Source organism: Aplysia californica, unplaced genomic scaffold (genome assembly GCF_000002075.1).
Source record: "Aplysia californica isolate F4 #8 unplaced genomic scaffold, AplCal3.0 scaffold00005, whole genome shotgun sequence".
Taxonomy (NCBI): Eukaryota; Metazoa; Mollusca; class Gastropoda; order Aplysiida; family Aplysiidae; genus Aplysia; species Aplysia californica.
Window position 1 is genome coordinate 1,431,496 of NW_004797275.1, and position 15,125 is coordinate 1,446,620.

Below are 15,125 nucleotides of genomic sequence, written 5' to 3' on the forward strand. Positions count from 1 at the left end.
CCCCCTTTTTTTTTCTCCAAAATTTCTCATTGGCACCATCTCCGACTCTTATGTCTACCTATTTTTCATTCATGTGGAGCTTTCAGAATAGCGTGGTGGTTGGTAGGGAAAGGTAAGAAGCGGGTGGTGTCTTTTTTTCGTGAAAGATGAGGGGATGGGTTTTAGAGAGGATGATAACAGAAAAGGGGGATAGGATTTATAGGGTGTGGAGAAGCGGCGTGAAGGCAAAGGGTAGGCTGGAAGAAAAAAACCAAGATAGTACAAAGGGGTACAGTGAAGTTTTGTTTTTCTTTGGGGGGGGGGGGGCAAGGCATATTGGGCGAAAGACAGTAGAGGAGTTGTGATCGATTATTACTTGGCACTTTGCCTCATTCTCAGTACAGACCTGTGTGAGGTAGCTGAGTGGACATTCGTCTGCAGAACATAAGATTGGAGTTGGAGAGTCGGAAACATGCTTTCAAATTTATTTTTTAAAATCTAGTATCTTTTTTTCTTTTTGTTCTTTCATTCTCACCCCACCATTCCATCTCCAAAAGTGACGTTAAGGACAAACAAACTGTTTGGGTTTTTTTTAGGTTCTGTCAATTATTTGTCATCATTAAGGCCACTGTTTTCTCTTCCAGTGTCATGCACAAGTAGTTTTCTTCTTGAACAATGATGCGTATTATTATATTATATGCACAAAGGCTGCGATACAGGCAGAGGCAGTGTATTGTAACAACTTGCTCTGAAATCACCAGATTTAATCTATTGACCAACTTGGACCTGTATGAATTACTAGTAAAGGTACCTGCCATTACTAAAGTCAATGTTGTTGGCTTCTGTTGGAGTTGAACGACGCCCTACTAAACATGAATGGAGGCTTTTTTTGTTTGCCATGTGGTTAGTCACAGTCATGAAAATGGACAGGAAAAGGAAGGTTTGATACACCTAGATCTAAGTCATATTTGTTCATTTGAGTGCATGTAATTTATTTTCTTGTTGAAGACCCTGGAAATAGATTAACATAATTTGAGCCCATTGCAAAGTTTAAGCTACCGTGAAGCTATCAGACTTACAATGTGTACCAACTAGTGTCTCCAACTGGAAACGTAATTCTCATGAAATCTAGTGTCAACTCTTAAGTAAGGTTACGATGGAGTCACGGGCAGGGGACATAATATACCAACAGTTGGCCTCTTGGAGTATATTTGTTTTTGAAATAAACCAATTCTAATATCAGTGAGCTGTCTTGGGATTCTAGGACATAAAACAAAGGTGGCGTTCTGCCTGTGAATGGCTTTTGTTTAAGAGAAGAAAAAAAAGGTTTCAAGAAACTCGTTTACAAGAAAGTTGCGTAGAGTTTTTGTTTGTTAGTTGTTGTTTTTTTATGTATTTATTTATTTGCGGGGAGGGGGTTCAACTGTACTAATAAATGTAAAGTTTATGAATGTAGGCGCACAGAGTTCACAGTACGTTTCGATTGTTAAAAAGTCTCAGGTTGTTTGGGGAGGGGGGGTTGTTGGGGGGTTTTTTTTTGGGGGGGGGGGTTACATATGTTTGGGTTTTTTTCTGTAAAACCCACATAGAAATGTGTTTTAATTTTAAACCGACATTTTGCCCCAAGAATAAAATTTCGGTGAAAAATTGTCCTAATAACAGAAAAATGTCAGTTCATTGCTGAGCTCCTGATTTTCCCACGATGCCGCCACACAGTTTATTTATAAAACTGTGGATAAAAATCTTTTCTTTCTTTTTTTTTTTATAAGGGAACATAGAACAATCTATTTTCACAGGAGTTCAGAAAATTATAATATACAGGCTAGTGTAGAACAGACTCAACAGGGGTGTGAATCAATTATGATACCCTGGTTTAAGAATGTAGAACATTGTGAGTTATAAAGATTAATAAGTGTTCAGCAGTCTGTAAGTAGGCGGTGAGGAGACGCTGTTCCCATGCCATAACACAAGGAAACCCGTAGCTTTTCTTTTGCCCTCCTGTTTCTTTTTTTTTTTTTATCCTCGTAGGGTCGCTTTTGTGTGCTGTGAACTTCACCGCACTCGTTTTAGCTACGAGATTTGTTTTATGATCTGGTTTTGAAGCAGATTGTGCTTTTTTAAAGTTTTATTTTTATTTTATTTTTATTTATTTTTTTAATGATTTTTTGTTTGTTTGAGGGGTGGTGGGGTGGAGGGGGTGTTACTTCAGAATAGATTCTTGGTGTTTACTGACTTAACTATTCCTGAGATAAAGACGGAATACTGGTTAGGTTTAAAAAAAAAACATTTTTAAGTATTATACATATATGTCTACGTCTTCTTTTAAACATGTGGACCTTTGTCCTACTCATAAAGAGATACTCCAAGACAATAACAGGATCAAGACCAATACAGAACGAACTCAATATATTAAATCTTATCTTCTTTAGTAAAGAGTCTTTCCCTATTATGATTATACTAGGCGTGTATCGACTCAATTAGAGGTTATTTTGTTTCGAGGGAAAATCTTTCGTTGAGCAAAAGCCGCTTCTCGTGATTTGTCTCCAAGAGTTCAGGTTTGCCAGTTTCTAGTTGACCGATGTTTGTTGAGTTCAAAGTTATACCTGAGCGTTACTTGGCGTCTGAGGCTCTCCCACCCCCTAATTTTAGGCGGTATTTAATGGGGGATTTGTTTCGTTTTTGTTTTGTTTTTTGTTTAGTCTCCCTTTTAATTTTTTTTTCATTAAAAAACATTATTTGACTTTATTTTGATTTTTCAAATTCCATATTTGATTTATGTGAGTTTGGTTTGTTTGTTTTTTGGTTTTTTTAAGGGTTAAATAAGAGAAAATTATGACTGCATTTTGCGTGAATGTAATATTTGAATACTTTCAAACACTTGCTTTGGCTTTTTTGTAGAGTAGCTTTGAGCACATGAATCAGCTTCTTTAGAATTGACTCGTTTACGTCTTTGTGGCGGTTAATTCATGCAAAAAACAAGCAAAAAATGTTTATCAATTGACAGCAAAGTCTGTGCCATAGAACACCAGTGTTGTGTTGATTAAAGACAATCATAACAGCGGCAATTACACTCATTAGTACAGTTCAGGATAACGCCTTGTGTAGTACATGTCAGCAGCTACCGATATTTTTTTTACACAACGGCCGTATAGTTATGGCGAAGATTCTCTGCTACCAAAGAAGGATTGCAATATCTTGGTAGTGGAGAATCTTTGTTATGGGGAATCGGAAGGGTCAAGTCTAAATTCGGCTGTCCATTACCCAAGTTTGGTTCCAATAGGTGGGGGGATATTTTACAGAGTTCGACATTTTTCGTCTTTCAACCGGGATATATGTTTTAAATACCGAAATGTAGATTGGGTCTAACAAGCACTTAGAAATGTTTTGCAATTATTAGAGGAAAAGGCAGGGTTGGGGGGGAGGGGGAGGGGGCAGCATTATCGTGTATTTGTTTTGAATGTAAACGTACATCATTTTCTTTTTCTATCCATTTTTTTCTTATACGTTTTTTTTTTGTTCTCATTTAATTTATTTTAGTTTTTCTTTTAAGGCCCTTTAAACTACTACCAGGGATTCTCAGTGACTCATAGTATCTGCAGGGCCGTAAAACGAAGCATCTTTCTTTATAACTCCTTGATCAGAGCAGTATGACTCTTTTCGTAGACTAGAAACATCAAAGTGACAGTTAAAATCTCGCCCACTAACTTTGCCCGCTCATTTAGATGCCCACCTTCATTTGGTGGTGTTAGGTTGGTGAATTATTCCACTGGTGGTCGACCTTCGGCCTTGTGTGATGTGGTGTGATCTTTGGTTTTGACAATGCGAAAATTAAACAAAATTTAGACGAGCTTTCGCCAACTTAAACCGTCGCCTTGCCTTATCATCCCTTTCTATGCACTGATTAATTTCTGTGAAAATGTTGAGCACAATGTTGCCTAGTATTTTTTTTTAATGGGTAGCAGTCTCAATGCGTAGAACAACTTAACTTGATAACGTCGTTAAAAACTTCTTACAGCTCGACCCAAATGAGATTTCTTATCATAATCTTTTTTTGTTTTTTGGTCTTCTTCCCCAGTTTAAAAAAAAGTTCTACCTTATTTCCAATTTCTTCATGTAGTTTGTTTATGCTCTCTTTTCAGCACAAACTATGATTGAAGCTTGACTCGTATTCACTTCCTTTCTACGTTATGTTTTAGATTGTGAATGCTCTACTGTTTGCTTACTCCTAATTCCTTCTAAAAAGCTATTTGAAAGCAATGACAATGCAAACATGTGCTAATTTTTATTTATTTTTAGTCTTCTCTATGATGTAAGCAGCTTTCAAAATTTTCTTTATATTGTTTTTGTGTTATTTAATAAAGGTTATTAGCAGTGTCAGTGTTCTAATGTAAAAAAAAATTTTAAAAACCAAAAAAATTCACATTGTCCATGGCAGTTTTCTTTCGTAAAAGACTCACTCTGTGAATGTTCTTTCATAAAAAGACAGAACCTATGACTTTCTCCTTTATTTAAAGACTTTTCCTGACCAATTGTCATATTATGTTGATAACATCTTCCGAAAGTTTTGTTATGTAAAGGAAGTTTCCTTTGGCAGGTGTCATTTTAATAAGCGTATTCCGAAACAATGTTGTCATCTCAACTTTTAACATTGTAATAATTATATCCTTTTACATGAAGAGTCGTTCTCTCTTTTCCCTGTAAAAGGCATGGTCATAATCTATGACCATCTTCACATGTATTGGACGTAGAAATCTTTTCCTTACAATGTTCAAGATGGTTACCTCTGACACCAACTGTATTCTTCTGTTATAATTTTACCTCTGACATCGAAAATATTCATCTTTTTAATAATCCCCCCCCCCCCCCCCCCCTGACAACGACAACCTTTTTGTGTAAAAAAAAAAAAACAACAGATAATTACCTTTACATATAAACAACCCATGGCAGATTCTTTTATATAAATGACAATTACCCTTGACAGGCTCATGCATTAATGACATATGCCCATGACGTTTTTCACTGTAATTGTCATGCTGTTCCAGTAATTATCTTCCTATGTATGTGAAATATGCGCACAAAATTTGTGTCTCATGAAAAAAAGACATATTCCTGTTACCTTCTTCCAATATAAAGGACATAATGTGAGGCAACGTGGTGGAATCAGGCTCTCGTCAATTTTTGGGCATGTAGAGTTATTGGTATCATCTTAAAGCTTGTTCACTTGTCTTTATTTGGATGACAAAAATAACAATTTATCTTGAATACAAGTCGAGATATTTGCGAATGAAGGAAGTGGGGGTCACCTGTTTTCAGAGGTAAAAAAAGTTAGAAAATGGCCGCCAAAGATGAATTATTTCCTTAGCTGAAGGGGAGACGTACACTCCCGGAAAAAATTTCTAAACGAATGACTTTTATTCAATTTCAAGTAATTGTGCAAGAAGTTCATAGGTAAATATGATGTACTTAGGGTGAATTTGTTGAATTTTTCTAAAAAATGTGTCTCTGTGGCGGCCATCTTGGATTTTCACACCAGTTTCTTAGTGCAGAAGAATTTCATAGTAAATATTGAATTATCAGCCTGAAATTTGGCACACAAGTACAAACCTATATTAACTGGGGATCTATGAAAGGATTTTGACGTATCTTTAAAACAAAAAAAGTGAGCCCTAAGTCAGTGGACCCCCTAGAGTCAGTTGACGAAATTTCGGGGTACATATTACAAAAAAATTGAATATTTCCTTAAGTTACCAATATTTCCCAATTCCTTTTCATAGATCCCCAGAATCGATCTTAAAGCACCTGTACACCAAATTTGAAGCTTCTAGCTTCTGTAGTTTTTGAAAACTCCTTGCACCCAGGAGGTCACATATGTCAAAAAGTACATTTTGAGAAAAACAGAAAAAACAGGGATTTTTTAAAGGATTTTTAAAGCAATTTGCACTTTTCAAACGCCCTTTTAGGTTCTTTAGGGTGTTTTTTCAACAGTTTTTTCATTTTGACTCAATAGAACAGATGTCAAAAGGATGTTTTTCCGCAAAAAACAAAAGTTGGATAGTTTGAAAAATTGTATCGATATTGCCTTGGATCACCGACCTGGATCTTCCCTTAAGAGTCTGTGGTAACTAAAAATTTACATTTTTTGTGCCTTTAATCGACGTTTTTAAGAAAAATCAACACGGAAATGAGTTCTTTAATGGGCATGAAAGGTGATGAGCCAAAAAAACACAAAAATTTGATAAACATTCATAAACGTGCGGAAAAATGCAAGTTTCTTCACTTTTATTATTTTGATGAGAGCTTGATTCCACCATGCTGCCTCACATATCTTCAAAACAAACTTCACATCCAAAGGATATCATGTCACCAAAACCGTATCTTTATGTAAGAGACTAGTTGCCATGGCAGTCTTCTTTTTATGGAAAGGAACCTATTCTCATGGTTCCACTGACATCCATTTTATTAAAGTCAAATTCTCATGACAATAATATCGTTTCTGAAAAAAAAAAATGTTTCAATGACGATTTTTTAAAAATGTTGACAACATAATGCCCATGACAGATTCCCATTGCCCATGACAGATTCCCATTGCCCATGACAGATTCCCATTGCCCATGAGAGATTCCCATTGCCCACTCTGTATGTGAGTGACCTGTTCTTTACCTGATGTGAACATATTCCCTTTTCGTTTTTTTTCTAATTGGCGCCTTTTCATCAATCATGGACTGTCTTTTGATCCCAGAAACAATTGACCCCATAATAACATTTTGATATACATAACATATTCTTTCTCACCTATTTGCCCGAATGATTTTATTATCAGCCTCCTTGTGAAAGTTATAATTACATGCAAATCAATCACTTTCATTTTATATACAAATTATTAGTGGCCAAAGATGAGAATTGCTTGTACATAGACAAAGGTTTGAAAAAGCCTCCTTAATCATCTTTCTAAAAGAGGGTGAAGAAAATAGTCTCTCTTATAAATAGTTGACAATGTATAAACCTGTTTGATACAATCTCGTCATTGTTTGCCATTGTCTGCAGCCCTGGAGGGTTTCAATAACGTCCCTTTGCTGCACCCCTTGGAGACACTGCACAACAATCTGACCTACCACCAGGTGGACGACTTCCTGGGTCGCGTCACGCTCAACCGGTTTGCCGTACCTGACCTGTCCGCCCTGCATTCCATCGCGTCCAAGTCGCTGCTCAAGCTCAATTCTCCCGGCAAATGTAAGTTCCCAACGAGAAGGAGGTGGTGGTGATTCACCTTGAAGTGTGTATTTGTGCATGTGTGTGTGTGTTCGAGTGTGTGTGTCTGTCCGAGTGTATGTGTGTCTGAGTGTGTGTCTGTGTGTCACAGAGTGTCTGTCAGAGTGTATATGTGTCTGAATGTGTGTGTGTGTGTGTGTGTGTGTGTGTGTGTGTGTGTGTGAGAGAGTGTGTCTGTCCGAGTGTGTGTGTGAGTGTGTGTTTGTATGTGTCTTTGCATGTGCTTGTGTGAGAGTGCGTGCATGTGTGTGTATGTATGTGTATGTCTGCATATGGGTGTATATGTGTGTGTGTATGCATATGTGTATATCTGTATGTTGTTTGAGGGGGGAGGGGGGAGGTAAAAGTAGTCTAGATCTCGCTCATAATTTAAAAGGACAAAAATGGAATCCAGCGGGTTGTCGAGTTACCCTCTAGGCTAAGTCTTTTTTCCCCGATGCATATATTTCTTCAACAGCATAAAATCCTAGTGTTAACTGGCCTTGTTTCTCCTGCGCCCATTGGTTCTGTTAGTGTGGACATTAAATTTCCTTAACTGTGGACCTGCTTAATGTTGAATTTACTTCAAGATTAATAATTCAGTAACTGTTTTGTAAGATTCGTCGGACCGTGATAGCCTCCAGGCGGCTAACTACACTGTGGCACTGTTTTTTGGGGGTTTGTTTGTTTTTTTAGTTTGCTGGTGTCTTGTTTTTTTTAATGCAAATTAGTTATGATTTATGCTATACTTCATATATGCAGCTGCATGATCGTTTTATGAAAAAGATTAAAATAAAGGGGTAACATGTTTTAATTATCGTTCGGGATTTTGTTGCTTCCAGTCCCGGATCAGATGCCGTCTTCAAGCAACTCCAGCGGAGGTCCGAACTCCCCGACCATCCAGACGAATCCGGCAGACCTCATCAAGACCCTGGGCATGTACATCAACAACCGCAGCCCGCAACAGAGCGAAGGGGAAGAAGGAAAGTTGACTGGTGAGCTTTTGGAAAGATGAGATAAGATATGATAATACTTAATTGTCTCAGAGGAAAATTGTTTTTTTGGCTGTAAAGGACCGTATAAACACATGCAAGTAAAGAAAAGTTGTTCCCGCATCCGACCCGGACATTGGGGATTGCCTTGTTAGTGAGACAACTTCCTGGGCCTTCAGCATAATGTGGTAGGGTGGCCAGTTCCTTTCCATGCCGCCTTTGCTTCCCCAACTCAAAGTCAGCTTACCATTACTGCTGGGTGGGTAGGAGGGGGTGAAAAAAATCTGTGTTCGAACCGAGGCTCGAACCCGGACTTTCCGCTTTGGAGATGAGCACACTAACTGCTCCACCTCCGCACCCTCACATGCAAGTATACATAGAAATTCAATTATATATTACTCTCATTAAAATTCAGTATGAAGAGAAAAGTAAAGCTGACAATAACACACATGTCACATCAGATGTATCATTCAACCACATGCAGGAATATATCTCAATACCTTTAGAGTTGTATAGATACATGTATTTATTCGAAACGGCAATACACTTTGATGTTTTTTCCGACAGTAGCTTTATACTAGATGGTAAGAAACTTCTTTTGTATCTTTCATAGAAAAGGATGCCGTTGGGCCATCGTTTGTTTTGGAAATAGTAAGGCTTGATTGTTTGTGCAATTTTCAGCTCGTTAAATGTACTTAAAAGACAAGACCTCCGATGTTATGTCCATAAGGAGTATGGAGGGGTTTGAGAGCTGTAAACTTTCCTCAAACTACCCAAGTATGTTTAGAAATGCTGCCAGAGCGGAACCTTTCCAATATTGAGCACACTGCAGTTTAACCGTGATATTTTGAGGGGGGGGGGGGGGGGAGTTCTGGAGTGGTTTGTTCCTTCTTTTCTATCAAGCGTCTATCATCCTTATCTCTCCTCTTCCCTTTCTTTGTATGTTACTCTTGAGTTGAACCTCTCACTTTAATCTGAAACTAAAATTTATTTGTTTTGTTTTGCTTTCCGTACCAACTTTTATATGCTTCATGTGGTGTTTTTTTTCCTTTTGTTCAGACACAAACAGCAGTCAGAACTCGATCGGAGATGAAATCCAGGACGTGGAGGAGGTGACCAACGCGCTGACCGGCAGTCTCATCGTGACCATGCAGGGAGACGACTTGACCATGCCTCCTGGTATTGAGCCGGATATCTTTGACCTGGAAGATTCTGGACTTAAGTGACCGGTCCAGAAATGACAATGATTATCATTGATTCCCCACCCCACCCCCACCCCCACCCAAAGCTGTTCCCCTCTCTCTCTTTCTCTCTCTTTCTCTCTCTCTGTCTCTCTCTGGATGTGTCTCTCTCTCCTCTCTCTCTCTCTCTCTCTCTTTCTGGCTTTCTCTCTCTCTCTCCCTCTCTCTCTCTGTGGGTTGTTGGCGGGTGCTCTGGAGATACTTACTCCTTCTTTCCTATCAGATGTCCATTGTCCTTATCTCCCCTCCTTCTGTCTTGTGTTTGTTACTCTCTTGTAACACCTCTAATATTCTGCACTTATATGACGTAATTGTGTTGCAAGTGCTGTAAAACTCTGACTAAAACAAAATCTCTGTCTCTCTCCCTCTCCCTCCTTCTCTCCTCTCTCTCTCTCCCCCCTCTCCTCTCTCTCCTCCTCTCTCCTCCCCCTCTCCCTCTCTCATATATTGGATGTTTAGAACCTGCCTACAGCTCTGTGTGTGTGTGTGTGTGTGTGTACGTAAGAGAGAGAGAGGAAGAGTGTGATGTGTGATTGAGTGAGAGAAAGAGAGATGCTAGCTATCGCTGAATTTTCATTGCAAAAACTTCCGCATTACCTGTGAGTCAAAACATGACAACTCCCAAGAGGAGCATTTTGTGTGCGTATGTCTGTGTGTGTGTGTGTGTGTTTTAGCATTTCTATTTCTCTGTTTGGATGCCTACCTCTTAATTGATTTAGATCTATATCAAGTTGATTGGTGTGTAAAAACTCTTTCAATTACTTGCTTACATATGTTACAAACAGATACATATTACATATATATATATGTTTGTGTGTGTGTGTGTGTCTGTGAAGCATCGTGGTGAAATCAGGCGCTCGTCAAAACGATGAAATTAGAAGAAAACGGCATTTCTGTCAAATTAGCAATTTTTATAGAATTTTTGTTTTCTTGCTCACCATCTTTTATGTCGATTTGAAAACATTTCTGTTAATTTTCCTGAAAAATATTGATTAAAAGCACAAAAATGTAAATGTTCAGTTTCCAAGGACTCTCAAGCTAAAGAAGTTGCCAAACTTCGGTGGCCACTTTCTCGCTAGTTTTACCTCTGAAACGAGGTGACCCCCACTTCCTTCAATCGCAAATATCTCGACTTCTATTAAAGATAAATGGGTATTGCTTTCCCTGAAAGCAAGACAAATGGACAAGCTTTAAGTGGATATTAATAACTCCCTGTGTCCAAAATTTGACAAGCACCTGATTCCACCGCATCGTGACATATATATATATTTGTGAAGCAGCGTGCTAAAATCAGGCGCTTGTCAAAATAACAAAATCTTAGAAACAGGCATTTTTCTACCATATTGGAAAGTTTTGTCAAATTTTTATTTTTTGGCTTATGTCCATATTGATTAAAGATACAAAATATGTCATTTTTCAGTTTTCTAAGACTCTTTAGCCATTGGAGTTACCAAACTTTGGCGGCCATTTTATCGCTTATATATTTCACCACTGAAACCAAGCGACCTCACTTCCTTCCATCGCAGGTATCTTGAGTTCTATTCAAGATAAAGGGATGTCTATTTCATTGAAAGCTAGGCAAATATATCAGCTTTCAGATGATACCAATAACTCCACATGCCCAAGTATTGACGAGCACCTGATTCCACCGCGTCATCACACACACACACACACACACACACACACACACACACACACACACACACACACACACACACACACACACATACACACACACACTCATATATATATATATATATGAAATATCTGTTTGTGTGTGTGTCTGTTTGTGTTTATTAATAATAAAGGTCATGTCTTCAGTTTGAGGTGCTTATTCTCTTTATAACAAGAAGCTCTAAAATTGAACTGATCTTTTCAGGTATGTAATAAGTTTGCGAGCCAACCACCACATTCTTTTGTGCTTAAATCTGAAAAATACTTGTTGTGTGGAGAGGGCAACTCAGGAGGCTTCCGCAACAGTCGAGAAATTTTCGGAATGTTCTTGTGCATGGGAGCTGCTGAATACATTCTACAAGGGGTTGTTTCCTGCTGTGAAAGTGGCACACTAGGCGAGCTGAAAAGCAAGCCATCCCTCTTTGGTGGAAAAAAAGAATGTTTGATCCACAACCCTCACCCACCCCCCACCCCCTACCCGCCGGCCCCTTCCCCAACCCATTAATCCTTAAATTCTCACCAAAAGGGCATGCTATTGGCGCAGTCAGCATCATGCTTGGTTATTGTGCAAATGACCTTGGTTCGAATCTCCAGTAAGTCGTTCATAAATCTGGGTTGTTCAGGGAGTTTTCAAGGCTCTTTTCTGTTATAACATCGTCTTTTAGGATCTATTTGATTTTGATGCTGTTGTCTTTTTAGATGGTTTTTTTTCTGACTTATTTTATCGTGGTGACCATAATCATTTTGATGCTCGCCCCTTTTTGATATTTTAAGTCATTTTGTTGTCACAGTGTCCGTCCTTTGTGGCATTATAGTTATCAGGGCCTATTTTTAGTCATAATATTCAGAATGTAGGAAAACATTGTTTTACGGATGCGTATTGTTTCTGCCGTGTGTTGTCTATATTGTTTTCAGTGAATTCATTTACTTACCTTTTTCACCTCACTGGGGGTGGTGTGAGGTCCATTTTATATGGAAGTTTTTGCGTTGTTTTGTCCTGGGATCTAAGAAAAAATCTTCAGTCTGCTGTTCAGATGTACCATGCTCAAAATTTTGACAAAGTTTATTTTATCACAGATTCTTAACTCCTGAACTCGGGCAAGTCACTCCTAGTGGCTTGCAGTCGAAACCGCTGTGACTGATCCGCTGCGATCAGTGGCTGGGGCAAATTCTCTTACAATGACAATGTTATATTAATTTATGTCAGTTGCCAAAAATAACTCTCGCTGGGAGTTTCTTTCATTAGATGAAGATCTATGAAAGTAGGTTCATTAGTTTTGATTCAATTACCAATGTAGTGACCTGTATGTCACTCTCAGGTTCGTGCCAGCGTAGTGGGAAAACCCTTTCCACAGATTAAGAGTTTGTCTATGGCATCGGTTGCATGTGTTCGAAAAATATTTTCTCCAAATTTGAATTCCAAATGTTGAAATAAGCAAGAAGAGATGCATAATAGCCTACATGTTCAATTTTTAAAAGAAAAAGTTGTTGTTTTTTTCCTCCTCTGAGAAATTTAGCTGTCTGGGCTTTGACCTGTTGAACAGCTTGCTGACTGCATGTTGATTGGGTCAGAGGCTTCTTTGTTTCGTTAAAGCCTTCGCTTTTTATAAGTCTACTTCTGTTAAACAGTTATTCCTCTGAGAACACTTTCTGACGCAGGAAAATAGGAAACTGCAGTTTGCAACCATCCATTTTTTGAGGATCCAACAGTGTTTTGTAAGGGTTTTTTTCTAGACCACAATTCAATTTTGGTGACTTAAGTTCCACCCTTCGAGTGCTGCAAGAATTGAATGCTAACAGAATAAATGTCTGTCCAGTCAATGCAGAATCCGTCTGCTTTTTATTTCATGGAGTTCCTGTGGTTATTGTTGAAAGGTCTTGTTGGTGTATAAGTGCTTGAGCACCTGCAGCTCTGCCGATTAAAATGATGCTTCACGGGAAGATGAACATATTCCAGAATTTTCTATAGAGTCCATTGAGTAATAATCACTGAGCACAGAAAGCTAACTGTCGAGTCAGGATATGTGTTACGTGTATACCAATGAGGAGTCATTGGGGAAAACGGGCAAGGTTACAAAATGTAAAGTTGTGACCAAATCAATTTTTTTAATTTGTAAGAATCATTTTCGTTTTATTGTTGGTTAGTTATTATTCATCAGTTTCCCGTTCTACTGCTATGAAAAATAATAAACCAACAGTCCTACAGAAATAAAGTTCTGAGTCTACTAGCTTTTACAATTGATTTGCTTTTCCCAGTTTCTTTTTTGTGACCTTGCTTGTTATTCCCGTAGACACCTCAAATCGTGTCTATTTATTCATGTTATTTTTTTGTCTTGTACTGTTCCAAGCTTCTGTGGTGAACAAAATGTTTATCAGAAATGCTGCCAGCTTTTTTTGCAATAAATACAGTCTAGCATGCACATATCAAAATGTTCACATATCGAAACATACTCATAGCGAACTCACACGTATCGAAACATAGCCATAGCGAAACATACACAGAACGTACAGATTTTCAGACCCCAAATTCTTTCTAACATATCCATTGTTTGTACTGAAAGTACGCACATAGTGAAATTTGTACATATTAGACAAAGATTTCTGCGTCCTGTAATAATGTTATGTGGGTGCCAGACTGTAAATGAACTGTCTTAAGCATTACTGTTATAAATGCTATTGTTCCCTTAGCCAGAGCTGTATTCTCCACAGTATTTTTTAGCCACAAATTTATCTCGTTATTATTCATTTTTATACTGCCGGAAAAGAAATGATTGATATTGTTAAATCGTGAGTATTTTTTCTATAAGCTGGAGTGTCTCAGAACTGTCTTTCTCTCGTATTGTGAAAACTTTTCCAAATAAGTGAAATCCATAATCAAACTAGTTTTGGTCCAGCCATGCTCCAAAACTGTTCAGCCATAGCTCCTTTATTTTATTATGGCTCTGTAATTGATGCTTTTCCCGAAAATAGGGGTTGCTTTGCCCCCAGTTTCCATGTTGTAACCTTGCCTGTTATTCCCGTAGACACCTCTAATCCGGTCTATTTATTCATGTTATTTTTTTGGCTAAGAAGACAAAACATTGGCTAAAACAGCACCTGGACATGGATGGCTGGTGCCTCTATAAATAAATCATTGATGGTCCGGGGGTTGCTTGGCTCTTAACTTTTCTCTTGAGTAAGCAACATCATTGATGTGCGTTTGGTATGACTTTTGATCTGTCTCGAACCTTAGAAGAGCCCGAGTTATTTTTGGACTTCTCTCTGCCCGGTGTCCTGAAGGAAGGGGGGACCTTCGAAATGACCCATTTTATTTATGTCTAGTAGGGTTTTGAACTCAACAATAACAATGTACACTCGAACCTGCTCTAAGGATCACCTGTTCAAGACAACCACTTGTCCATAGGGCCATTTCTCCCTTTACTCTTTTTTTTTTTAATGGTCACTTTTAAGCACAAGGAGGTTATCCTAAAAAATGCTGTTTTTTGAAAATCGAAGGTAAAGTTTTCACCGTTCAGGTTTTTTTAATAGACAAGGAGAGTTTTCTCTATAACCAAACAAATATAAATACCAATGAAACCAAACTTCTACAGGTAGGGCAATGCCCACTTTTGCCGTGTTGGTCAAGATTTCTGGAAACCCCAGGAATCTGGGTGAGCCCGCTTGTCCTTAAAAGCGACCAAATATGATGACACTGTCCACAAGGACAACCGAAGTCTAAGGTAACCACTTTTCTCCATCTCCCCTTTTTTTCTTCTTAGACTGGTGTAACTGTATATATCCCATAGGTAATGAGACTGGTAGAATTTGTCCAACATGTGTTCTGAAACTTCTGAGATTTTTCTGTAGGTCGAATTCATGTGTCGAGAGAATGGATAGAATTTGTCAGTTATGTGTTGTGCACCTTTGCTGATTTTTCTGAAGGTCCGATTTATGTGTCAAAGCAAACATTCAACTTTTCTCACAATAGAGCCATTCAGAGATAAGGTAACAA

General features: G+C 38.3%; 1 protein-coding gene across 1 annotated transcript in view; it reads left to right on the plus strand.

The window, feature by feature from the left end:
* LOC101848931 (inositol hexakisphosphate and diphosphoinositol-pentakisphosphate kinase 2) overlaps positions 1-9,546 on the plus strand; it is a gene marked incomplete in the record, with an annotated part of 127,507 nt that extends 117,961 nt beyond the window's left edge. Inside the window, 3 exon segments of the mRNA XM_035968777.1 lie at positions 7,024-7,209; positions 8,070-8,222; positions 9,279-9,546. Coding sequence (XP_035824670.1) covers positions 7,024-7,209; positions 8,070-8,222; positions 9,279-9,445 — 506 coding nt within the window.
* Positions 9,547-15,125: the final 5,579 nt, after the last annotated feature.